General features: G+C 43.0%; 1 protein-coding gene across 1 annotated transcript in view; it reads left to right on the top strand.

Moving 5' to 3' along the window:
• LOC147906341 (Pyridoxal phosphate (PLP)-dependent transferases superfamily protein) overlaps positions 1 to 22,998 on the top strand; it is a 40,685-nt gene that overhangs the window by 3,156 nt on the left and 14,531 nt on the right. The window contains exon 4 of the mRNA XM_087378177.1: positions 13,122 to 13,181. Within this exon, the coding sequence (XP_087234303.1) occupies positions 13,122 to 13,181 (60 nt within the window). The remainder of the gene's footprint in view (positions 1 to 13,121; positions 13,182 to 22,998) is intronic.

Raw genomic sequence — 22,998 nt, 5'->3', positions numbered from 1 at the left:
GATATAGAGAGCTTATTTGACCCTCCTCTCTCATCCCTCTTGGGACTTTTTGGGGGGAGAGGAGGCATGACGTAGCTAGGAGGCGGGGGATTGGGACCCCCCCGCACTCGGCATCTCCTGTGGACACTTGGCAGCCTTTGATTGGCTGCAACACATCTTGCCCCTCTAGATGGTGGCTCATGCTACCCACCTAAAATATTTGTAATCTTTCAGCGAAAACTAGACCAGCCAAAGAAGTACAACAAGAAATGCCTCCATGACCCCAAAATAATCCAAGGCTTTTTATGCCTTTGCCCCACATTAGCAAACAATAAAAGTAGCCCGAGGGCTAGTTGACCCTTAAATTGACTTCATCTTCATCATCTTACCATTCCTTTTTGTCCTACTCTCCACTATACTCAAGATTAATGCTTCACATATAAACATCAAACACAACGCCACCAAATATGTAGTGCCATAATTGAGGACCAGAGTCAGATGTCAAGTAAGCTATCTTGGCAATATACTCAGTTGCAAAATAATGTCGATCTCTTAGCACCATCAGTTTCAACCAAATCTCCCAAAATAGCAAGCTAGCTTCAGTATATGCAAAAAGACCTCATGATCTATGCAGCGGGTCTACAAGCAATCAAAGAAAGATTGCTGCAGAGAACGCCTAAAAAAGCCAAACACACACACACTTTTTTTGTGAAATCTTTGATTGATTATATTATATGAGTAGCAACCTCAAAATAAGGTGCTACAATTACATCAACTGAAAATTTCAGTATATGCTAAAAAGACCTCATGATCTATGCAGCGGGTCTGCAAGCAATCAAAGAAAGATTGCTGCAGAGAATGCCTAAAAAAGCCAAACAGAGAGAAAATAGGATCACCAAAGACTTTACAATTCCTATATGTCCATAAAGTCCTTAGTGCCTAGTAGCGAACCCAAACGAAGAAAAGATGAAACTCCAGTTTGGATGGATGAAACCCAAATAGCCAGAAGAACTTCCCAAACGGAACAGATGGGAATCTCGCTCACAGGCGCTATCAAAGCAGATAAAAAAACTCACGAGAGCACGGACAATGCCAAAACAAGTGAGGCATAGTCTCTGAAGAAGCAAAACATCTGTGGCAAAGTGCAGGAGCAATGTGTTGATGAGACACTCCCAAAGGAACTCATTAAAAGGAAACCTGTTGTTGAAGCGGTACATAGTTTTTCTTTTCTTTTTTGGTGAGAAGAATATTTTATTGTTGGGAAATAATTACATTCATAGGTACTCCAAAAGCGGAGTAACTACTACACAACCGAAAATCTCAGTATAAGCCATATATACATCATGGTCAATAAAATGAGTCTGAAAGCAATCATAAAACGATTGCCGCAGAGATCGTTTGAAAAAAACAAAAGATGGAAAAGTAGGATCACCAAAGACTCTATGATTTCTGTCCATCCATAGCTGGATGAAGACCAAATAACCAGAAGAAGCTGCCAAAAGTAACAGTAGGAAATCTCGCTTGAAGTCCCTGACGAATGAGAGCAAGGAAATCACAAGTATGTGGACGAAAAACAGCACGCGCGCATGCGCGCACACACACACACAGCACTAGGGCCCAGGACAAGAGTCGGGCTGGACCTCCCCAAAGGTCTTTATTCATTCAGAAAATCTGAGGACAAAGTACAATTCAGCATACAGGCTGCATACAAAAATTCATACGTGAATCTATTACACGAAACTTGTTTACTCCTAGCTTACGTCGTATCACGGGCGCTAGCACGTAGAATCATCTCCTAGCCGATCTCGGTGGTCGTCAGCTTTCTCTTCATCAGAATCGTTACGTGAAGGTTCTTGCTTACACAATTCCACCAAGCCCCAAAATTCCCTAGATGGATCTAGTATGCCACATGTCTTCATTCTAGGGTCCCTCCTTAATGCATCATTTACCCCTCTCTTGGGATATCATTAAAACCATTTGCTCCTTGGCACATTTCATGCATTTAGGTCCCTTAGTCTTAGATCCACCTAGTCTAGTGCCATGTCACCCTCACCAAGGACCTTGACCTTGATTCCTTTTTGATCATTTACATGAAGCCGAAACAAATATAATACAAACATTGATCCTTTAAAGGAAAATGCCGACCGACCCTTCCGAGGTCATGTTACCTCGACTTGAGCGTAACATTCCTTCCCTCTTTAGGCATCAGCGTCCTCGATGATAAAGTCTGGGAACACTCTCCGTAACTGGTATACAGATTCCCAGGTGGCTTCTGATAGAGGTAAACCATGCCATGCAACCAACACCGTGGGTATCTTTCGATTGCGTACTTACATTGTTCCTCGGTCCAGGATTCTTGTTGGTTTGCATCTTGCATTATCCTCTATCTCCTGAAACAAAACAACACCCTCGATTAGTGAGTCACCTGTATGTAAAAATTTCTTTAAACGAGAAACATGAAACACTGGGTGCACCTTACAACCCTGTGGCAATTCTAATTTATAGGCTATCTTGCCTATTCTTTTTAGAATTAACCATGGCCCACAATATCGAGGTGATAACTTAGCACACTCTCCTGCAGTCAAAGACTTAGAGTGCGAAGGAACTTTGAGAAAAACTTTTTCTCCTTCCTTAAATTCTCTAGCGGATCGGTTTTCATCTGCATACGCCTTAGCTCTATCCATAGCTTGGCGGATGTTAGCTCTCGCAAGTGTTAGCATCTCCCGCATCTGAACCACAAAGTTCGCGGCACTAGGCACTTTCTGAGGTATTGCAACTATAGTTGGATTCGCTGGTCTATAACCATAGTTCAGCTCAAACGGACTGAACCCTGTAGAGGAATGTTTTCTATCATTGTAGGCAAATTCTAACAATGGCAACCACTTGTCCCATTGTATGTTGCCTCAATGACACATATGCTCTAAGCATATCCTCTAAAATTTGGTTGATTCTTTCCATCTGACCATTCCTTTCTGGATGATCCCCACTACTCATTCCCAACTCAGTCCTTAGTGTCTCAAACACCGCAGTCCAAAAATGACTTGTAAATTTGACATCCCTGTCTGACACTATGGATTTGGGTAATCCATGCAAATGAAATATATGTCTAATAAACAAATCCGCCACTTGCGGGGCACTAACAGACTCTCTAGTTGGAATGAAGTGAGCCATCTTAGTAAGACGATTAACCACCACAAGGACAGAATCATATCCACCTTGTGTCATAGGCAAACCTATAATAAAGTCCATGGAAATGCTCTCCCACCTACCTAGTGGTATCTCCAAGGGCTGTAAAAGTCCAAGTGGCTTCACCCGCTCTGCCTTACTTACTTGACACGAAAAACAACGTGTCACATATTCATGAATATGCTTTTTCATCTTTGGCCAAAAGAAATCTCACTTCACGAGATCATATGTCTTCTCGACTCCTGGATGTCCCGCACATGGGCTATCATGGCATTGTTGAATGACTCTCTGCTTGAGATCATTCTGATTAGGTACTACTACCTTGCCATTTCTTTTCAGCATACCATCCCTTATGGCATATCTTGCATAAGTTTGGCTTTTTCTGGATGCCAGGTCATCCTTTTCCCCGGGTTTTAAATACATGAGCCTTAGGCCAAAGGCTCTAGACGAACTGGTCATTAGAGCACTCTCTAATACCGTGAAACTCATATTATGCATAATGTGTGACAACGCATCATCAACTTTATTATCCTCCCCTCTTCGGTACCGAATCGTCAAGTTAAACTCCTACATGAGTTCTGCCCACCTAGCTTGGCGGCCTCTCAAGTCAGGTTGTTTACCAAAATGTTTCAGAGTATCATGATCAACATTAACATAAAACTCTGACCCATACAAATAATGTCTCCATGTTTTTAGAGCATGGACAACAGCATGCAACTCTAATTCATGAGTTGGCTAATTTCGTTGAGAGAGAGAAAGCTTCTTGCTTTCAAAGGCTACTGGCCTTCCCTCTTGGAGGAGAACTACTCCTACCATAATGCCACTTGCATCGGTTTCAAGGAAAAACGGTTTCTGGGGATCAACTCACGTGTGAAAAGCAAGTGTACAATACTCACAATACCAAGTCAAAGGTCTGACAAGAGTTGCACTGCATGTATAGAGCAGTAATAGACAACTTATTTGTCTGTAAAAAACAGAGGTCTACTTTTGCAACCCAGATCATGCTGCTGTAGTATTTCTCCAAGGCGTTTACGCAGAAACTCTAAATCCACCTTTCCAAATTAAGATATCACATTAGCATTAATAGAAAAATTATCACTTGCTGAGTTATCTTGAACTCAATAGAAGTTTCCTTTTGACTCACAAACACACACAAACTTAATAGAAGTTTCCTTTTGACTCACAAACAAACACACACACACATTTTTTTGGGTGAGATCCATTTGTCATTACATTCCAAAGAAAGGGACATCCAGTTATGAGTATCAAAATACATCATTATAAGTCTGATGCAGATCCGATGGAGAAGGGTGATGCAATGGAGAAGACAGTTATGGCTGAGGGTGTAGCTATTCCGGGGTTGGGATCTATAGCTGGTGATTATGTCAGAGGTTCAGTTCGAAATGAAGAGCCTGATGGTAGTAAACAGTATGGAATCTGATCAGACACAATCTTGTCAGGAGCAGATAATTCCAATTTGTATGGTCCAAATGATGCAAGACATGATGGATCTAGAGAATCAAGGCCTGGCAATACTATTGGGAGTAGATCAAGTTCTAGGATTCATAATATTGACCTAGATGACCTTGTTAAAAATTAGATTAATTGATGCAGGTTATGAGGACCATTACCATGTCAATTAACACACACACACACACACACACACACACACACACACACACACACACACACACTTCCCATCCCCTTGAAAAAAAGGGGACATGATAAAGCATGAGACTCGGCTCCTAGGTATAGGAAATACGGACACCGAACCTTATATTTAGATAATGTCTAATGTAATAGATATTGGGACAAGGATAGCCCCGGCGAGACCAATGCATGGCATGTAAAAATAATGAAATAGCCTTAAGTATTTGGAAACCCTTTTTGTCTTAAGGGACTCTAATGAGAGAATAAAGAAAAAACCTTCATCCCTGAGGGACAATTATAGCAAGCATTACCCGGGATGACTATGGCCCACTATTATGGAGGAGGCTCTATTTATTATTATTATTTTTGATAGTGAACACTGGAAGTTAATGTTACAAGTATTCAAGGTTGACTAATGAGATCAAGCTTAATAATCAAAGGTTGGATCAAATATTGCAAAATCAGTCTACAACTATGAACAAGGGATTGGATCAGCTCAAGAGAAGCCAAATCCAAGAGGGGAAGAGACCCATCAAGACTGAGAAGATGATCCAGTTCTTGAAGCTGATCAGTGGGTTTTATGTCCTCTCCTAGGAGAGCTTATCATTCCAGTGGAGTGGCAGCTCACAAGGTCAAGGATCCTCCAAATGTTAATGTTCCTAGAGGTAGTAGTCTTGATGCCGATGGCTTATGTAAAAAATTTAATGAATATAGAAGATTGCCAGCCAATCTCAGGGCAGTGTTGACAATAAAGAGGATTGCCAGCCAATCTCAGCACTATATTCAAACAGTCAAATCAACTGAACCAAAAGGAAATCTACATCAGGATAAACATGTTAAGGACAAGATTATTCTTTCCAAGTTCAAGGGTGATTCATGTTCCCCAATGAATTGGAGGAATGGCTCAGCAAGCTGGATGGCTATGTACCCAAAAAATCAAATTGGCGGTTCTGCATCTAGAGGATTTCGCCCACTCTTGGTGGAGGCATCTCCAGTGGGAAGGAACAATTATTACCACATGGGATGAGTTTTAAGCAGAGATGTTTTAGACTTTAGTTGCACCCCTTGCTCGAGATCAATATGTATGTCAGTGATATGATCTATCACAGCAAGGAACAGTAAAGGAATTATATCAAGCAATTTTGAAGCTATCTCTATTCATTCAGGGTTTTGGTGAAAGGGGCAAGGTGCTCAAATTATTCAATGTCTTCATCCTAGCCTAGCCGCTGATGTTTTTGCTCAAAGACCCAGCTGTGCTTCTGAACTCTATGAGCCCAAGTATAATCCAAAGGAGAACGGTATTGGCACTGGGCAATTTGGCAACAAGCCCCTAAGCGAAGTTAGCCCCTCAATGGATGAGAAGCCAGTGGTAACGTCAATTCCCTTTATTCCCAGATTCGAATAGTGTATGGTAGTATACTAGGACATTCTAAATCCTATAAGGCTGATGATGCTAAGGCCCTGTCTAAGCCATCTAGCAAAGAAGATATGGGTGACGAGAAATAAAAAGTTGGTCAAGCATCTCTTAGGGAGGAAAGGAAAAAGAACCACCTATGTTACCTTCGTGGAGAGAAATGGTCTCCTGATCATAGGAGCATATGCAAAGCTGAATCTGTAGTTAAAATCAGCACGATTATAGAAATTGAAACGATTCAGCCTCTGATGAAGCTATGACAGAATTGAAATTTCATGATTGTGTGAATGACAGTAAGATAGATGATGAGGGTGTTGCTGAGGGTTCCCGAAAGCATAACTTCTTATCCTTTTGACCCAGGTGGTTCAGCAAGAGAGCATTCAATAAAAAAGGTTTTTCCCCAAGCCAAGTGTCGACGTGCTGGTTAGTGATTGAATATTGAAGTTGCACATGACTTCTCTCTGAAGGACATATTTTCAGATGCACATTGTTGTGGGGAGGATGATGAGAGTTATTTTGCTGCACAGGCTGAACTGTTCAGCATATCTGCAGATTCCATAATGGGCTGTAAAGGAGCTCAAACTCTTTGCTTGAAAGGATTCGTAAAAAACAGGCTAGTCCAAAAAAAAATAAAGGCCTGTCCACATACTAGCTGACGGTGGAAGCACTCATAAAGTCATGAACTCTGAGTCCATCCAAGCAGAGTGAGGTTGCATCCACTATAATGGATCATGGTATTAGGAAGTGGCTAATGGATAGCACCCCTATAGCAAGCAATGTTGCCTAGCCACTAGGATCCAACTATTTGGGGATTATACATTTTTTGGTGATCTATTTGTACTTGACATGCGCCCTATTGATATAGGTTTGGGATGTGAGTGGATGAAGTCATTGGGTGAGTTCTCTTTGGATCTGGACAAAATGCTAATGAAGTTCTTTCATAATGGTAAATTTATTACACTGGTTGGTTTGAATGCTTCTAACTTAGCTCTCATATTTGCAAGAAGTTTGGTTAAGGATCTTAAAAGTGTTTGTGGTATCTATGCTCTACATTTAACCAAAACACAAGATAGTAATGGGCTAGTAGTTGAGGATAGTGACATGCAGGAGTTACTTCACCAGTTTTCAGATGTATTTGGTGGTCTGCCCCAATGTCTTCCACCTAAGCGGGATATTGGGTGCTGGAACCGGGTTCAAAACCTGTGAATAAGGCTCCTTATAGGTTCTCAAGGGCAGAGAGGGAGCAAGTGGCAAGACAACTTAAGGAGTTAATGGACATAAATTTTATTACCCACCCCACAACCCATCTCCTTTTGCTTCTATCGTTCTTTTGGTAAGGAAGAAGGATGGCTCCTATAGAATGGGCATTGACTACAGGGATTTGAATAAAGTCATTGTCAAGAACCGTGTCCCTTTTCCAGGATTGATGACCTATTCAATGAGCTGAAGGGGGCTAAGTTCTTCACGAAAATTCATCTCAGATCAGGTTATCACCAGATAAGAATGATGGAGGAAGATAAGCCTACAACTGCCTTTAGGACTGAAAGGGCCTTCTATCAATTCAAGGTAATGGCCTATGGCCTTACAAATGCTCCTGCAACCTTCCAAGCTCTTATGAAGAAGATCCTGCAGCCTTTTCTCTACAAATTTGTTTTGATATTTTTTGATGATATATTAATCTACAACAAATCCAAAGAAGAGCACTTATTGCATGTAAGGCAGGTTTTGTAGGTGTTACAGGCGTAACAATTATTTGCCAAGCCAGCAAGTGTACCTTGATGGCCGATGAACTTGAACATTTGGGCCGATGAACTTGAACATTTGGGCTATTTGGTAAGAAGCCAGGGAATAAGAGCATATCCCAATAAGGTGAAGTGTGTAAGGGATTGGCCCATACCCACTAATACTACATAGTTGAGGGGATTCCTTGGGCTAGCTTCCTTCTACAAGAGGTTCATAGAACTCTTTGCAGAAATTGCCACTTCTCTTATTGTTAGTTAAAAGAAAGAGGCTTTTTCTTGGACAACCATTGCAGAGAAGAGTTTTCAGGACCTTAAGGATACCTTGACATCAGTTCCCATCCTTGTATGTCCAGACTGTTCCTAGCCTTTTCCTATTGAGGTTGATGCTAGTGGATGTGGCATTGGGGCTGTCCGCAAGTAAAGTTGTGGAGTTATAGCCTATGAAAGCCGCAAGTTGGATGATAAGCAGTCGAAGTATCACATTTATGACCAAGCAAGATTGCTATCCTGCACGCAGTTAAGAAGTGGCATCATTAGTTTTACGGAAGCCATTTTAAGCTCAGTCCAGATACTTACTATCTCAGACCCATCTATCTCCTAAGCAGATAAGATGTGCAAAAGTATGATTTTGATATTGAATATAAACTGGGCAAAATATTATGGCAGACTCACTTTCTAGGATGTGGGCATGTACTTTATCATCAAATTCAGAGATTTAGATTCCAAAGCTACTGCTGTATTCCAGGCATTGCAAAACCTTGACTGTCGTGACTATCTAAACTTTGATTTTTGCACAATGGATTATTGTGGTACAATGGGAGGATATTTCTTGTTGATAGTTCAATTTATAAGCTGCTAGTTGTGTAGGAGTTGCATTCATTTCCTATGGCTGGCAAAACTTATGAAAAAGTCAAGTTGAGTTTTTATTGGAAGGGACTTTGGAGGGATGTCTATACACATGTGCAGAGCTAGAGCTGTAAGCCATGTCAACAAAACAAGGAGCTGAACCTTACACCTGCTGGTATTCTCCAGACATTGCCTATCCCCGAAGGGAAGTGGATACACGTTTCTATGGATTTTGTTCTAGGTCTGCCTGTGGCTCCTAGAGGTTGGAACAGCATATATGTGGTGGTTGATAGGCTCACTAAGGCTGCCCATTTCATTCCCACAAAGACTGAATATTGAGCCTCAATGGTTGCTCAACAATTTATGGAAGATGTTTTGAAACTGCATGAGTTGTTCCAAGAAATTGTGAGTGACTGTGATGCCAAGTTTATGGGACAGTTCTGGCAGGAGCTTTTCAGGTCACTCCTTTATTCTAATACAGCATATCATCCTCAGACAGATGGTCAGATTGGGAGAGTTAATAAATGTACCTTAGGCACTATTGCTTTCTGCGTGGGACAATTGGCTACATCTAGCTGAGTTTTGTTACAACAACACAAAACATACTTCTATTGGTACGAGTCTCTTTGAGGCAATGTATGGCTGCAAAGCCCATGCTCCATTTACAATTATTGATAAGGCACTTACCAACCAGCAAGCTGAGGATGACCTAGTGCAAGGACAATATGATGAGAGCTCAAGCCCGGATGAAAGAATATACTGATCAACATCGAAGGGCACTTTGAGGATGTCATTATGTTTTTCTAAGGCTCCACAAATCATGATATGCATGTTTGAAGGGGAATACTGATGTTAAGCTTGCCCATGTACCATATAAGGTGTTGAGGAAGGTTGGGGAAGTGGCCTATCAGGTGGTGCCTCCTCCTACTTTCAGATTTCATAATGTCTTCCATGTTTCACTGCTCAAGAAATACTTGGGGCCTATGGAGCAAGTTTTAGAGGAATTACTGTTAGAAATCGACCAACAGAGTGTACGAAGACCAGAAGACTGGTAGAATAGCCCAGGAGCTCACACAGTGTGTGGTGTGGGTGGAATCACAAACTTCTTTGCTTAATGTGTTTCACATAGATGTGTTGTGCAGACTAGCAAATAGACAGTGAACCAAGCCAGATATAGAATCCATCAAAAGAATATATTTCCGTCCAAAGCTACGGACACACTACAAAAGATAGATCCAGAGCCCCACCAGGATGTGGTCCTCTGATCTTACCAAAAGGTTCTTCTACTATCTGCCGGATACCTCTAGATCTCAGAGCCCACATGCTCCACCTCGAGCATATGTAGACTCTCTGTCCAGATCTCAGCACCTTGCTGCCCTGGTAGACAGCCTAGGGTTCAGCCCTGAGAGCTAAGTCTATAGCATCACCTCCAGCACTGCTTTACCTCCTGGTTGTAGGCCTAAGGATGAGGGTAAGCTGCTCCTTTCTGCTCCTGTGATGGCTGACCTGCTGGATGATGAAGTGAGGTCAAGGGCCTTCCTTTATAGGGAAATCTTGCCCGAAAACTGGCCAACTTTGCTGCCCTGCTGGCTGACTCAGCCTGCCCTCCAACCGACCCCACATGGCCCTTTTTATGGGCCTGTGTGCTGACCTGGTTGGCCAGCCGACCAGCCAACCCAGCCCTATTTAAGGGCAGGGCACTGCCCAATTGCGGCCCTTCTTGTATGCAGGGGCCCAGCCCTTTGTCTGCCCATGACCTGCCCTTGTTGGCTGGCTCCCAGCAGCCCTAACCAGGCCTGTCCTATGGTCGGCCGACCCCTTCAAGGCTTCCCCCGCCATATGCTGTGCTTCTTTTCCTGCCTCTGGAGCTCCAGGCAGCCACTGATCTGCTCCTGGACTTGCCTCTGCCAGTCGCCTTTTCCACGTGCCCAGATGGCTCCCGTACATGCGGTGAGGTGCTGCCCATATGGCAGGCCCCCCTCTCTCTCTTCTCTGGGCATATCTTGCCCTAGGTCTCCCTCCCCCATGCTCTCCTCATTTGGGGGCTTACAGATGGGGAGGTGACGTTTCCAACAATTATCTCCTATGGATGAGGCGGGACATATGTACCTGAGAAGATCATTGGATTCACAACATCAAATGGAGGGGCTTACCACATGATGAATCTTCTTGGCAGCCTTCATCTATTGTGGAGCAGTATTCATACCTACTCAGCTGATGCAGAATTTAAGGGGCTTTGGTACCATTATGAAGATGCTTTACCTCCACTAATCTTCCAGAGACTATTCACAATTTGAGGACATTTTTTTTTGGAGTGTAGCAAAGAGGCTAGTTAGTAGTATTTGTTTTAGTAGACTGCTCAGAAGCTACCAGATCGCACTCTTGGGTTTAATCCCACATGCAGTTGTAAAATTACCACAGCTGGCCCAATTATAAAGGCTTTGCTGCTCATTTGTACTCACACTTTCATAATCGATCATTGACAATCATTAATGTGATGAACAGCTGAGTGATTGCTTAAGCTACACTCCTCTCCAACCGTTGAAGGTACTTCCTACTGTATTCCTGCATTTCTCTCCTAGTCTAGTTTCCCTTGCTAGTTGAGCATTATCCTATTCAGTTTGTGGTCGTTTACTGTTCGCAGAGTCCTGTGAATGGTCAGACTAGGTACAGATAGCCATTTGTTGCAAGTTCCGGTTGCACATGTGATTTAATGTAACAAGAAAATGCTTACTTTGGTCCTGGAGTGTGTCTATAAAGCCTTAGTGTTGTAAGTCTACAAAGGCAGGACCTATGGGGTGACAAAAACTTATCAGAAAGTAGAGTATCCATTGGGATGGGCTTTAGAGAAATGTAATGAATATGTCATAGAGTGCTTGACATGCCAACAAAACAAGCCAATGTGTTCGTTAAAACCATTACCCATGCTCAAGTTTAATTGTATTGATGTGCCATCAAAAGACAAGGTTGGAGCAGCATGCCTGACAAGCAACCAAAGAGGCCCGTTTCATTCCCATCAAGCCCAGTCTGCTTCAGCTTCAGCTGCTTGCTAATATATGAATCATGTGTTGGAGCACCATGGACTTTGATAAGAGCTCATCGTGCAACTTGGTGGAAAATTCGTAAGACAATTTGGACATGAACTACTGTCAGCTTCGAATTGTGTGCTGTCCTTCTGGAGAACTCCCCTTATAGAAGAGGAAACCTTACAGAGGAACGACACATACAAATGCTTGAAAACCTTGTTGAGCAGATGAAAATTCAAATTACAAGGACATGTTGTTATGTGCTACTGCCAGAAAAGATTCAATGCAGGAAAACTATTTTAGCATAGCTTTATAAAGGAACAACCATCAAATCTTATTCTTTCAAAGCTTTCTCCATCCCCTCAGTGGGATGGCCTGATCTTTTACTAGGCATACCCTAGTTGATCAAAACCAACATCAACTCACTGTATCATGTGGGAAATGCCTCTCTCACAAGTCTAAATACTTCATAGGTAATAATATTATCCCCTGTAACAAAGGTGACCCTTAGTTATTTTAGCCTAGTAGGTTATTTTAAAAGGGGCTTGTAATTGAGTAGCATTTAAGTGGGCAGCCAAATATTGCCACGTGGCATCTTAGGGAGGCTTTCCCATAAGTCATGTTGCTATTGTCGCTGGACCCAACCTATAAATGGGGGGGGGGGGATTCCTGGCTGTTGGACACATTCATTCATGATAAGAAAAAAAGTGCACCTTCTTTCCAGCTGAGCTCACAATGCTCTTAGCTGTCTTGAACTAGGACTTGTCTCCTAGCCTAAGAAGTCATCTTCCTAGCCTGTTGCTAGTGCAGCCCACCACTAGCTGTGGTTCTACATGTAATTCGAGGTACCAAAAATGAAATTGCACATGACTTTCATGCTGTCCTTTCCTTTTGTCACTTTCTGCTGTTATTCCTGCTTAGGTTGAGAAACTAGAGTAAACTAGCAGGCACTGGGCAGTAGGCTAGCTTCTCTACATTCCCAGTGTGAAAAAAGGAGGTCAGACTTCAGTAAGGCACTAATCATAAACTCCATCATGAAAGATGCCTTGGTCAGTAGGGCAAAACCTATAAGCTAAGCAGCAAATCAAGTATGACCGCTATCTGCTTTTGGTCATATTCTTACTTCTTTTAAGGGTAAGCTTGTGTATAGTTTTGTAAGTACATCAATCTTGGCCATGAAGCGTAATTGAATTCTTGGACTTTGTTGCTTAGATCTATGTACTAATTTTGTACGGTTTTGGACTTGCTTAATCATAACTCGAGTTTGTTTTCATACAGTTAAGGTTGGAGAATAAACTTAGCAACTCTTCAGTTATGGTTACAGCTGGAGCCAACCAGGTATTCACAACTTTTACAAATACAGATATATTTATCTGAATCTAAAAGGCAGTTTTAATTATTTAAATTACGTTAAATTTGTAAAATGCCTAACCTGCACACTGTGTTTCTATGCATGCATTTGTAAATTTTCGTTTTTTTCCCCTTCCAAAGAAAAGAACTTTCTAGTAATGCTTGGGAAAAAACCAACGATACAAATCGGCTATTCGTGTGGCGCTGATTGTGGAAGAAAGAACCAGAAAAAGTGATGGTTTTCGTGTAGCCTGTTTCTAGAGGACTGCCTAGGGAAACTTCGACAGATGCCTCACTCCGTGAGTGTGGGGGACTATACAACGTATGCCTCGCTCTATGAACAAAACACTTGCTGGCCAAGCCTTGTAGAAAGGGCATGCATATGAAAACCCACCCTCGCTCCCATATGGCGCACAAGGTTTAGATGGTATCCTACAAATGGCAATGAGGGTGGCTGTTGAAGGTACCTATTGGCCCCCCATCACCAAACTGCAATGAGGGTGGCTGTTGGAGGTACCTCCTAGCCTCCCCTCACCAAACTGCAACAACGGGAGACCTAGATGTTCCAATTAATAATGCTGGACACTGACTCCCAAACGTTGTTCTCAGGTGAGGCACAAGTAGCTGGCAGGATGGAGTCACGTTTTGCCTCATCTTTCTAGAAATCCTATAGGTTGGTGAAACCATCTCTATCGAAAAGGCATGGCCCCCCTGTCCGTGAGCCATTAATGCCAATAGCTAAGATGACGACCGATGCATGTAGTTATGAGAAGAAGGGCACCTCTGTAATCCTCTCTAAGTGCCCTGCTCTAGAAGGCCAGACCTATTGACTCAAACCCCAGTGTAGCTCTCATAGAGGGTGGCCCTCCCACAACCAAAGCCTCCACATCAAGATTGGTCTTGTCCCAAAGTGACTGGTACTAGGTCAATAGTCCATCTTTCACCAAGACGACCCACTACCTTGATCGATTGCCTCTCAAGCATATCCAAGGCCCTGTCCAACTCTGGGTCTTCCTTTGCCTTTGCTTGAAGAAAACCCCTGGTCTCACTTAGAGTGCATGGGGCACGAAGCACGAGGACTTCATGCATGAAAATGATCGGTAGCAGCACCCTTGCACTAGAAAACTAAGCATACCAATTCGGGGGATCTGAGGCTTTGTGCAGATCAAGGATGGCAGTGTGTCTCGAACATCCTCTTACTTGCCCCTCTTTGGTGAGAGAGGACTCTCGCATGTGCCTCTTGAGCCGACACCATGCTCCAAAGGAACCAGCCGGGCCACTACCAATTGTGCCCATCAAATGTGCGTTCGTTGCCCCAACATACATCCCTCCTAATCACAGACCTTCAGATGTGAGAGAAGGGGCTGGTGTCATAGTGCCAAGAAACACCATTTCGCCAAGGCGAAACCAAAACGAAAAGTAGAAGAAATGGAAATGGTCGAAATGCCATTTTTTGTTTCCCTATTTTTTTCAAAACTCTGATTATGGTTTTTTCGGCCGCCTTAGGCCTACTGCCCGCGTTGTGCCTGTTTTCGCTGCCTGCTGCCTCTATACTCCACTCTGCTACTCTCCTCTACCCTCCACTCTTCTTCTCTCCCCTACTCTCCTCTACCCTCCACTTTCCCACTCTCCTTTACCCTCCACTCTCCTCCTCTCCTCTACCATCTCCACTCTCCTCCTCCTACTCTTCCTACTCCCTCCTTGAGTCCTCCTCCTCTCACTTTCCTCTACCCTTTCACTCTCCTCACTTTGTAGCATAGTTTGTCACTTTAAGCACTATATTTATAATTGTATTATTTATTTTTTATTTTTACACATATATTGTACTTTATTGTCGCTTCTCGTTTTGCCGTTTTTTGGCTCAGGCTGAAAACCCGGTTTCCGGCATTTTGCCGTTTCCATTTCTCCAATTTTCGTTTTGGTTGGTAAATATGGTGAGCGTTCAGACTCTTTATGACAGCAAGGGCTTACACAGTGAGTCGAAAAGAACTTCTATTGATGCTTGTAAAAAACCATCATACAAGTTGGCAAATACCATAAAGGTGCCAACCATGAAAATCAACGAAAAATTAAATGTTGGCTATCAGAAAGACACTCCTACTATTGCCAGAGATCCCAACTCACTGCCTAGGGATTCTCTGTAACAGGGGCTAACAACCAGGGTGGCGGACTATACAAACATCTAATCCCTCTTGGGGTGATGTTGTAGAAAACACTTGCATGCCAAGCCTTGCAGAAACGTTCTCGTCGTGCGATGGTAGCTCGAGAACTTGGAGAGCCTCGCTCCCAAATGGCACGAAGCGTGAAGATGATGTCTTGCCAGATGGCTACCAAGGTGGCCGACGGTGGAACATGGTGGTGGCCCATAACCCAGCTGCAGCGAGCAACCCAAATGTTCCATGCCGTAATGTTGGCTACTGTCTCCCACACGCTGTCCTCCGACGAAGGAGGAGGTCGATGACTAGTGGGAGGAGTCGCCTCATGAAACTCAATGTTGTGAGTGCACAGGCCCTGTACCCTGTATGGTGGAGAGACCACGTCAATGGGAAAGGCATGGCCACCCTTTGACAGCCAAGCAGCCATGGCCACATGAAGTCCCTCTCCATGCCTTGAAGCCTCACCATGATCTGAAGCGCTCCTCACCATATCTTCTGTGCTGCTGGGCAGCTCTAAAGGCAGTGGGGATCGTCTCCAAAGTCCCAATTGTGCATCTATGGCAGCTGCCCTCCACCCGCATCTACTCCAACCAAGGGCCAACAGGAAGACCTCCATGTGCTATCATCCAGAAAATGTAGATCTTCCGTGGTTGGAGACTGTACCATAGGCGTGTCTAGAACCTGGATCTCACCTCACGAGGTACTTGCTATGCTTCCCAATGACTCTCGACGGAGTCCAGGCTACTGCCTCCAATTGCAAGCGGCGTCCTATGCGTGTAGTATAAGAGAAGAAGGGCACCTCCTCCACTCTCTCTGAGTGGCCTACTCTAGACGGCCAGAACCACTCGCCTGGGTCGCACTGTACCTCACTGAGGGGACGACCCTCCCATAACCATAAGCGCTAGCGAGTTGCATCCAGATCTGAGATGCAAGAGGATCGACCACTCCTTTCTTAGATTAGAAATTCCGGGGAGTGGTACTATGATTTCTTAGGCATATGCTGATGATTCCTTTTTTACTCCTTGGAATACACAGCAGGATCTCTCTTCTTTGATGCATGCTCTCTCTCTTTATGGTTTAGCTGCTGGTCTTCATGTGAATTTTCAGTAGTCCAAGCTCTTGCCTCTGCTTTCTAAAGATTGGCATTCTCTTTTATGGCTGGGTGATATTATCCAACATACTTAGTTGATCCGTCATCTTGGTTACCCTCTTGGTTGGATGATCACGCGTCGTCAGCAAGTTCATTGGGTTCTTGAAAATTTAAAAAAGAAGCTGGAATACTGGAAGCTTGCTACTTGGCCCTTGCATGTCAGGCTTCATATTGCAATCTATTTTGATGGCATATATACAGTTTTATCTGCCTTTGATTATGTTCAGCAAAGGGGATTTGACAGTTTTCATGTCCATGGTTATGGAGACTTTTTGGCGCTCCAAACATGGCAAGAAGAGTTTGCGTTTGCTTTCTATGCAGCATCTGTGTTCACCTAAGATGCATGGAGGCCTCAATATTCTGAACCTTCATGTGCACATTCTGGCTCACAAGGGCAACATGATGCTGCAATTTCTGCAAGGATCACAACCATGGGTTGCCATGATACGTCACTTGCTTTCTCAAATTACTACCTCTGCTTTTGGTTTTTGGCAGCCCACTCCCTGGGATTTTTTTTTCGGGCTCTTCAAGGGAAAATCCAAGGTTGCCCTTAGTTTCCAATATGTTGATGGATTGGAAACATGTTCTTTCGCATTTGGAATGGGATGGCTGGGATACTTTACAAGGTAATTCCTTGAGGGCTGAAAGTGTACACTGGTGTCGGGTCTTTTCCCCTCGGCTAGCTTTGCAAGAGCCTCGATGGTCTTATTTTTTGAGTCTAAAGGGGATCCTTTTGGTTTCAGATATTGTTCATCATGATGGGACCCCTCTTTCTTTCCCTCAGGCTGCTGCAAAATATAGTCTTGGATTGCATTATCGTCCGGTCTGGCATAAGATTATCTCCTTGATTTTACTCCTGTGCTTGCTTTGGAAGTGGAGGATCAACTGCACTGGACTCTTCATTTGCCAGGAGTCGTTCTTTGCGGCTGTCCAATATTACAGTTTTGGTACTCTATAAAGTTCTTTTGCCTTTGCCTTGGGCTGCACAGAGGGCAAATAAAATTTGGCATATGAATAGAACGGCAAAGTGGCGGCGAGGGTTTGGAAAGCAAAAATTCCTCTTCGGCACCAGGTGTTTGTGTGGCGTGTTTTATTGGGAGTCTTTCCAACTGGGCAGTTTTTGGCACAACGCCGTGTTGCTCCACCACTTTGTTGCCAATGTTTGGCTCCCAGGGAAACAATGTCTCATATCTTTTGGCACTGTTCTCATACATGTGATTTCTTGGCATTATTGGGTCAAACTTTATGCGCCAGATTATCAGGCTTTACTTTTGGCAAGTACTTCTGGCTGTTTGGGATACATCCCCCTCGACATCAGTTTGTTTTTTTCTTTATTTGGGTTCAATATTGGGCACTTTGGACTCTGTGGAAGGATAGAAATCATAGAGTTTTTGGTGACCCGACTTTCTCAGCTTTTTTTTCTTCAGGCACTCTTTGCAACAATCGTTTTATGATTGTTTGCAAATAGGGTCTCTAGATCAGGATGTATATTTGTCATCTTTGCTTGATGTATTTTGAGCACATTCTACTATGGGATGCTCATCTTGTAATATAAAAGCAACAATATTTTCACCAAAAAAAGAAGTGTGTGTGTGTGTGTGTGTGTGTGTGTGTGTGTGCGTTCATCAAAGCGGATCTTGCTTCTTTCATGTTTGTAATCATGGAACTCTTTTGGCGATCCAAGCATGGCCGGAAAAGTCTAAGACTGCTTTCAGTGCATCGAATATGTTCATAAAAAATGCATGGAGGTCGATATACAGGTGCACATCTTTGCTCACAAGGGGAAAATGCTACTGCAATTTATGCAAGGGGATCGGCCTTGGGCTGTTATGATTCGCTCTCTGTTACAACAATCAATACTTCTGCCTTTGGTCACTGGCAACCCACTCAGTGGGATTTCTTACTTGGTTGCTTTGATGGCACATTGCATGGTTGCCCTTTGGTCTCAAGCTTGCTTCTTGATTGGAAACATGTCCTTTCTCACTTGGAATGGCATGGCCGCGATTCTTTGATGGAAATTTCCTTGAGGGCTGAAAGCATTCACTGGTCAAAAGCTTTTCAGCCTCCTCTGGCTTTACAAGAACCTAGAAGTTCCTATTTTATTACCTTCAAAGGAATTAATTTTGTTGCGGATGTCATTCATGATGATGGCACTATTTTACCTTTTTCTCTCACAGCAACACGATATGGCTTGGGATCTCATTATCGTCCTCTATGGCAAAAAATTACTTGTATGCTTCGACCTTTTGTCCCAATTTCTCCTTTGGAACGCCAGGATAGGCTAGAGGATTGGATTTTGACTTCTTGAGGGTCCTCCTTTCATCCTTTGAGGCTATCTCAGATCTCAGATTACAGCATTATATGAAATCCTTTTGCCTCAGCGTTGGGTTTCAGATAAGGCTAATTTTATTTGGCGAATGCATTGGCCAGCTAAGTGGTGGAGAAAGAGACTAAGGCAACTTTGGGCATATAAAGTTCCGCTTCAGCAATAGGTCTTTTTTTGGAGAGTTCTTCTGGGGGTTCTTCCATCTGGCCAAGTGCTGGCACGTAGACACATTGCTCTTGCTGTTTGTCGCATATGTTTGACTTCTCAGGAGTCTGTGCTTCATTTGTTCTAGTTTTGTCCGTCCTCCTGTGAGTTCCTGGATTTTCTAGCGGTTGAGAACGAGATTCCCGACTCAGTTTGATCTTTTCTTTGTTTGGGTTTGTTACTGGGCACTTTGGACTTTATGGATAGATAGGAATTGTAAAGTCTTTGGTGATCCAACATTTTCTTTGTTCACTTTCTTCAAGCGTTCTTTGTAGCAATCTTTTTTTGATTGCTTGCAGACTTGCTACATAGATCATGATGTATATTTAGCATAGGCAAAGACTTTCAGCTGATGTAGTTTATAGCTCCTCGCTTTGAGGTGGCTTTTCTTGTAATAGAACAATCATGGCTTTCGCTAAAACAAAAAAAGTGTGTGTGTGTGTGTGTGTGTGTGTGTGTGTGTGTATTTGGCCCAATAATATGCATGTCATCCACATATAGAATTAAACTGGTAGCTTATATTCAATTCTACTTGCCTCTCATAATGTTCAGCAAGGCTGAATTGTCTTCTTTTGTGTCCATTATTTTGGAAACTTTTTGGTGATCGAAACATGGTAGGAAGAAGCTTGAGATCACTCTCATCACAACATCTCTGTTCACCAAAATTGCACGGGGGATTAAATATCCGTAACATTCAAGTGCATATCCTTGCTCACAAAGGAAAGATGATGCTGCATATTTTATAGGATTCTCAACCTTGGGCTGCAATGATACATCGTTTGTTATTACAGCTCAACACTCCTGCTTTTAGATATTGGCAGCCTACACAATGGGATTTTATTTTGGGTTTAGTGGAAGGCAAAATTAAAGGTTGCCCTTTTGTTTCTAGCATGTTGCTGGTTGGAAGAATATCCTCTCATTTGGAATGGAATGGACGAGATTCTTTAGAAGGAAACTCTCTTAGAGCAAAGAGTATACATTGGTCTAGAGTTTTTGTCCCTCCGTTGCAAGTGCAAGAACCTCACCGCTCGTATTTCCTCAGTTTAAAAGGCATCCATTCAGTGGCAGATGTCATTCAAGATCATGGGTTTCCTCTTTCTTTTCCATTGGCTGCTGCAAAATTTGACCTTGGTATGCATTACGGATGTATTTGGCGGAAAGTTACAGCTATGCTTCAGCTTTTCAGCCCATTCCACCATTGGAGCTTCAAGAACATCTTCATGATTGGATTATTACTTCTCGAGGATCGTTCTTGAAACCTTTATGGCTGTCACATATTACTGTCTTTTCATTATTTAAGGTCCTTTTACCCCCACCATGGGTTTCTCACACGCTCAATCAACTTTGGCGAATGAATCACACAGCAAAGTGGTGGCGCAAAAGATTGAAACAGATTTGGCATTCTAAAATGCCACTCAGACAAAAGTTTTCTTGTGGCGAGTACTGTTGGGAGTTTTTCCGTTTGGACAACTATTGGCACACAGACATATTGCTCTGGCTGTTTGTCGGAGATGCTTAGCTCCACGGGAGTCTCTGCCTCATCTCCTTTGGCATTGCTTCTCCGCTCAGGATTTTCTCACTTTCCTTGGACATCATTTACATGCCAGATTTCCAAATGCTGTCTTTGGAAAGTTTTTCAAGATCATTGGGATACACCCAACTACAAAAGAGTTTGCTTTCTTTTTTGTTTGGGTTCGCTATTGGGCGCTTTGGACTTTGTGGAAGGATAGAAATCATAGTCTTTGGTGATCCCACTTTTTTTGTTTTTACTTTCTTTAGGCGCTCTCTGCAGCAATCTTTCTATGATTGCTTGTAGACCAAGTGCATAGATCATGATGTATATCTGTCTTATATTGAGGTTTTCTCTTGATGTATTTCTCATCGTCCTATTCTGGGATGATGATTTTGTAATATAAAGTAACTCAATTTTCACTAAAAAAAAGTGTATGAACGCATTTATGCCTATGTGAGTGTGTGCAAGAGTGATCAAGTGTGTGTGAAGGGTCAAGTGACCTTTGCAAATGATATCATACATGATGTCACGAGTGTGAAGCCAGAAGATAAGGCATCTCAAGCCTATAAATCGATGCATGTACCTATGGGTTAAGAATCAACATGAATCTATGAGTTGTTGCCGCCGTCTTGCTATCCTTTGCTCTACCATGCCTCTTCCAACAAGGTGGCCAACACCTGAGAAAAATCGTGGCTTGCATGAAGCCTCTTGCACAAAGTTGCCATGAGTTCAAGGGATGGTCCACACTTGTATTGAGTGCACGGGTGGCCATGCGCTTTGAAAACTACATAATTTCACCTGTTCCTAGCAGCGTTTCACCAAATCTTTGTTATCTTTGGTGCACTCCTATGGACAGCTTCTTGTGTTATCTCCTGCTTCCTTGCTCACCTCCACCTTTGCCTATCCCCACTCCATAGTATCCTATGCCATCATTCTAGCGTCCCCTATTGTAAGCTTTGTTAGCCCTGCTGTTTCGACTCACCCGTATGCAGCCAGCGAATTCTCGTGTCCTAGATCTTCTTTCTAATTGCTATTGGTTCGTCTTGCAAGTGCCTATGGAGGGTGTGCACCATGATGAATCATCCCCTCATTCACCTTTGCGTGAGACATCCATGTCTTAACAAAACTTTATGAACCAAACGTTTACATATCATAAGCAACATCAGCATCTGTAGAAGATTGCGATGCCCATGGTGCCATAGGGGCATCCATGATTTTCTCTTGATTCCTATGCTGGAGAGAAGAAGGAGAAAAAACCTTAATATGTGCAGTCGTAGCTTAATTATTGGGATGCACACTTCAATTTAGTGAACCATCTACAAGTTCGTTTTGTGACTGCTGTGGAAGCATACTTGTGTGACAATGTTGGTATCCAGTTCCAAGAGCTGAAGAGGACACGAGAAGCACTTCTCTCTTGGGCTGAATTTAAAGTGAAATTCATAGAGAAGTTCTTGAAAGGACTTGATGAGTTTGAGGATTTCTTCAAACTCAAAAGGCTCGTCATGAGGGAAAAAGGACTGAAGGCATATAACAAACGAATTTATCTTGCTGCAACACAAGTTTCATATCCTTTTGGACAAGGTATGGCCATTGTTCTACTACAGTGGTCTTCCACGAGACTATCAAAATGAGGTTTCCTTCAATAAAAGTACATCACTGGAGGATATCGTTCATTTCAAGAAGATCTATGATGATACCATTGTGTTACGTGGTGACAAAGATGCAGATGGTGGATTGTTAGGTGCGGCCTGTCATCAAATGAATAACCAAGCAAAGGGGCCCCACACCAATACGGTTCTGCTGCAAACTGTCAAATGAATAATAACCAAGCAAAGGGGCCCCACACCAATACGGTTCTGCTGCAAACTTTCCTCGACAGCAGCAGCAAAAGGATTCAGAAACTCAGCAAAGGACAAGGAATAGTTCTCTCTTTAAGTGTCACAAGGCTGGCCAAGAATTGTATCTTTGTGGCCCCCCGAAGAAGACTGATAGATGGAGGAAAGGTAAAACAGTTCATGTAGCAGAAGTTTCCATGCTTTGTTTTCATTGACAATTGTCCCACATGGTCTTTTACTCACGGTGTTTCTTTTCGCATAGGGCTGTGTCCTTTCAACTTCAGTGTATGGTAATGAATTTTCACAAATGGGTGTGACCCTTATTTGAATAGATATGTGGCTTCACAACGTGGTATCTCTCTTGAATGAAGGGGTGTGACCCTGTGCTTTCCTTGGTTGAAGAGTGTGTCCCTTCACAGTGTCCACTCTGAAAGGTTGTGTCAACCTTGCCTCTTGGAATGTGCATGCTATGCCTCCTCTTTCCTCTGTTTTCTCTAAAGTAGTAAGTGTGCAATATTTTTTGGAGATTTGCAGTAAACCTAGGCAGGTGCTGGATCAGCTGCTTTGGACCCAGATTTCCTTAGGCATAGAAAACTACATGTAAATCCTACCTTGGGCATG

Source organism: Dipteris shenzhenensis, chromosome 1 (assembly GCF_047967505.1).
Source record: "Dipteris shenzhenensis isolate YYH24624 ecotype China chromosome 1, Dip_SZ_1.0, whole genome shotgun sequence".
Taxonomy (NCBI): Eukaryota; Viridiplantae; Streptophyta; class Polypodiopsida; order Gleicheniales; family Dipteridaceae; genus Dipteris; species Dipteris shenzhenensis.
This window is presented reverse-complemented; position numbering and strand designations above follow the sequence as displayed.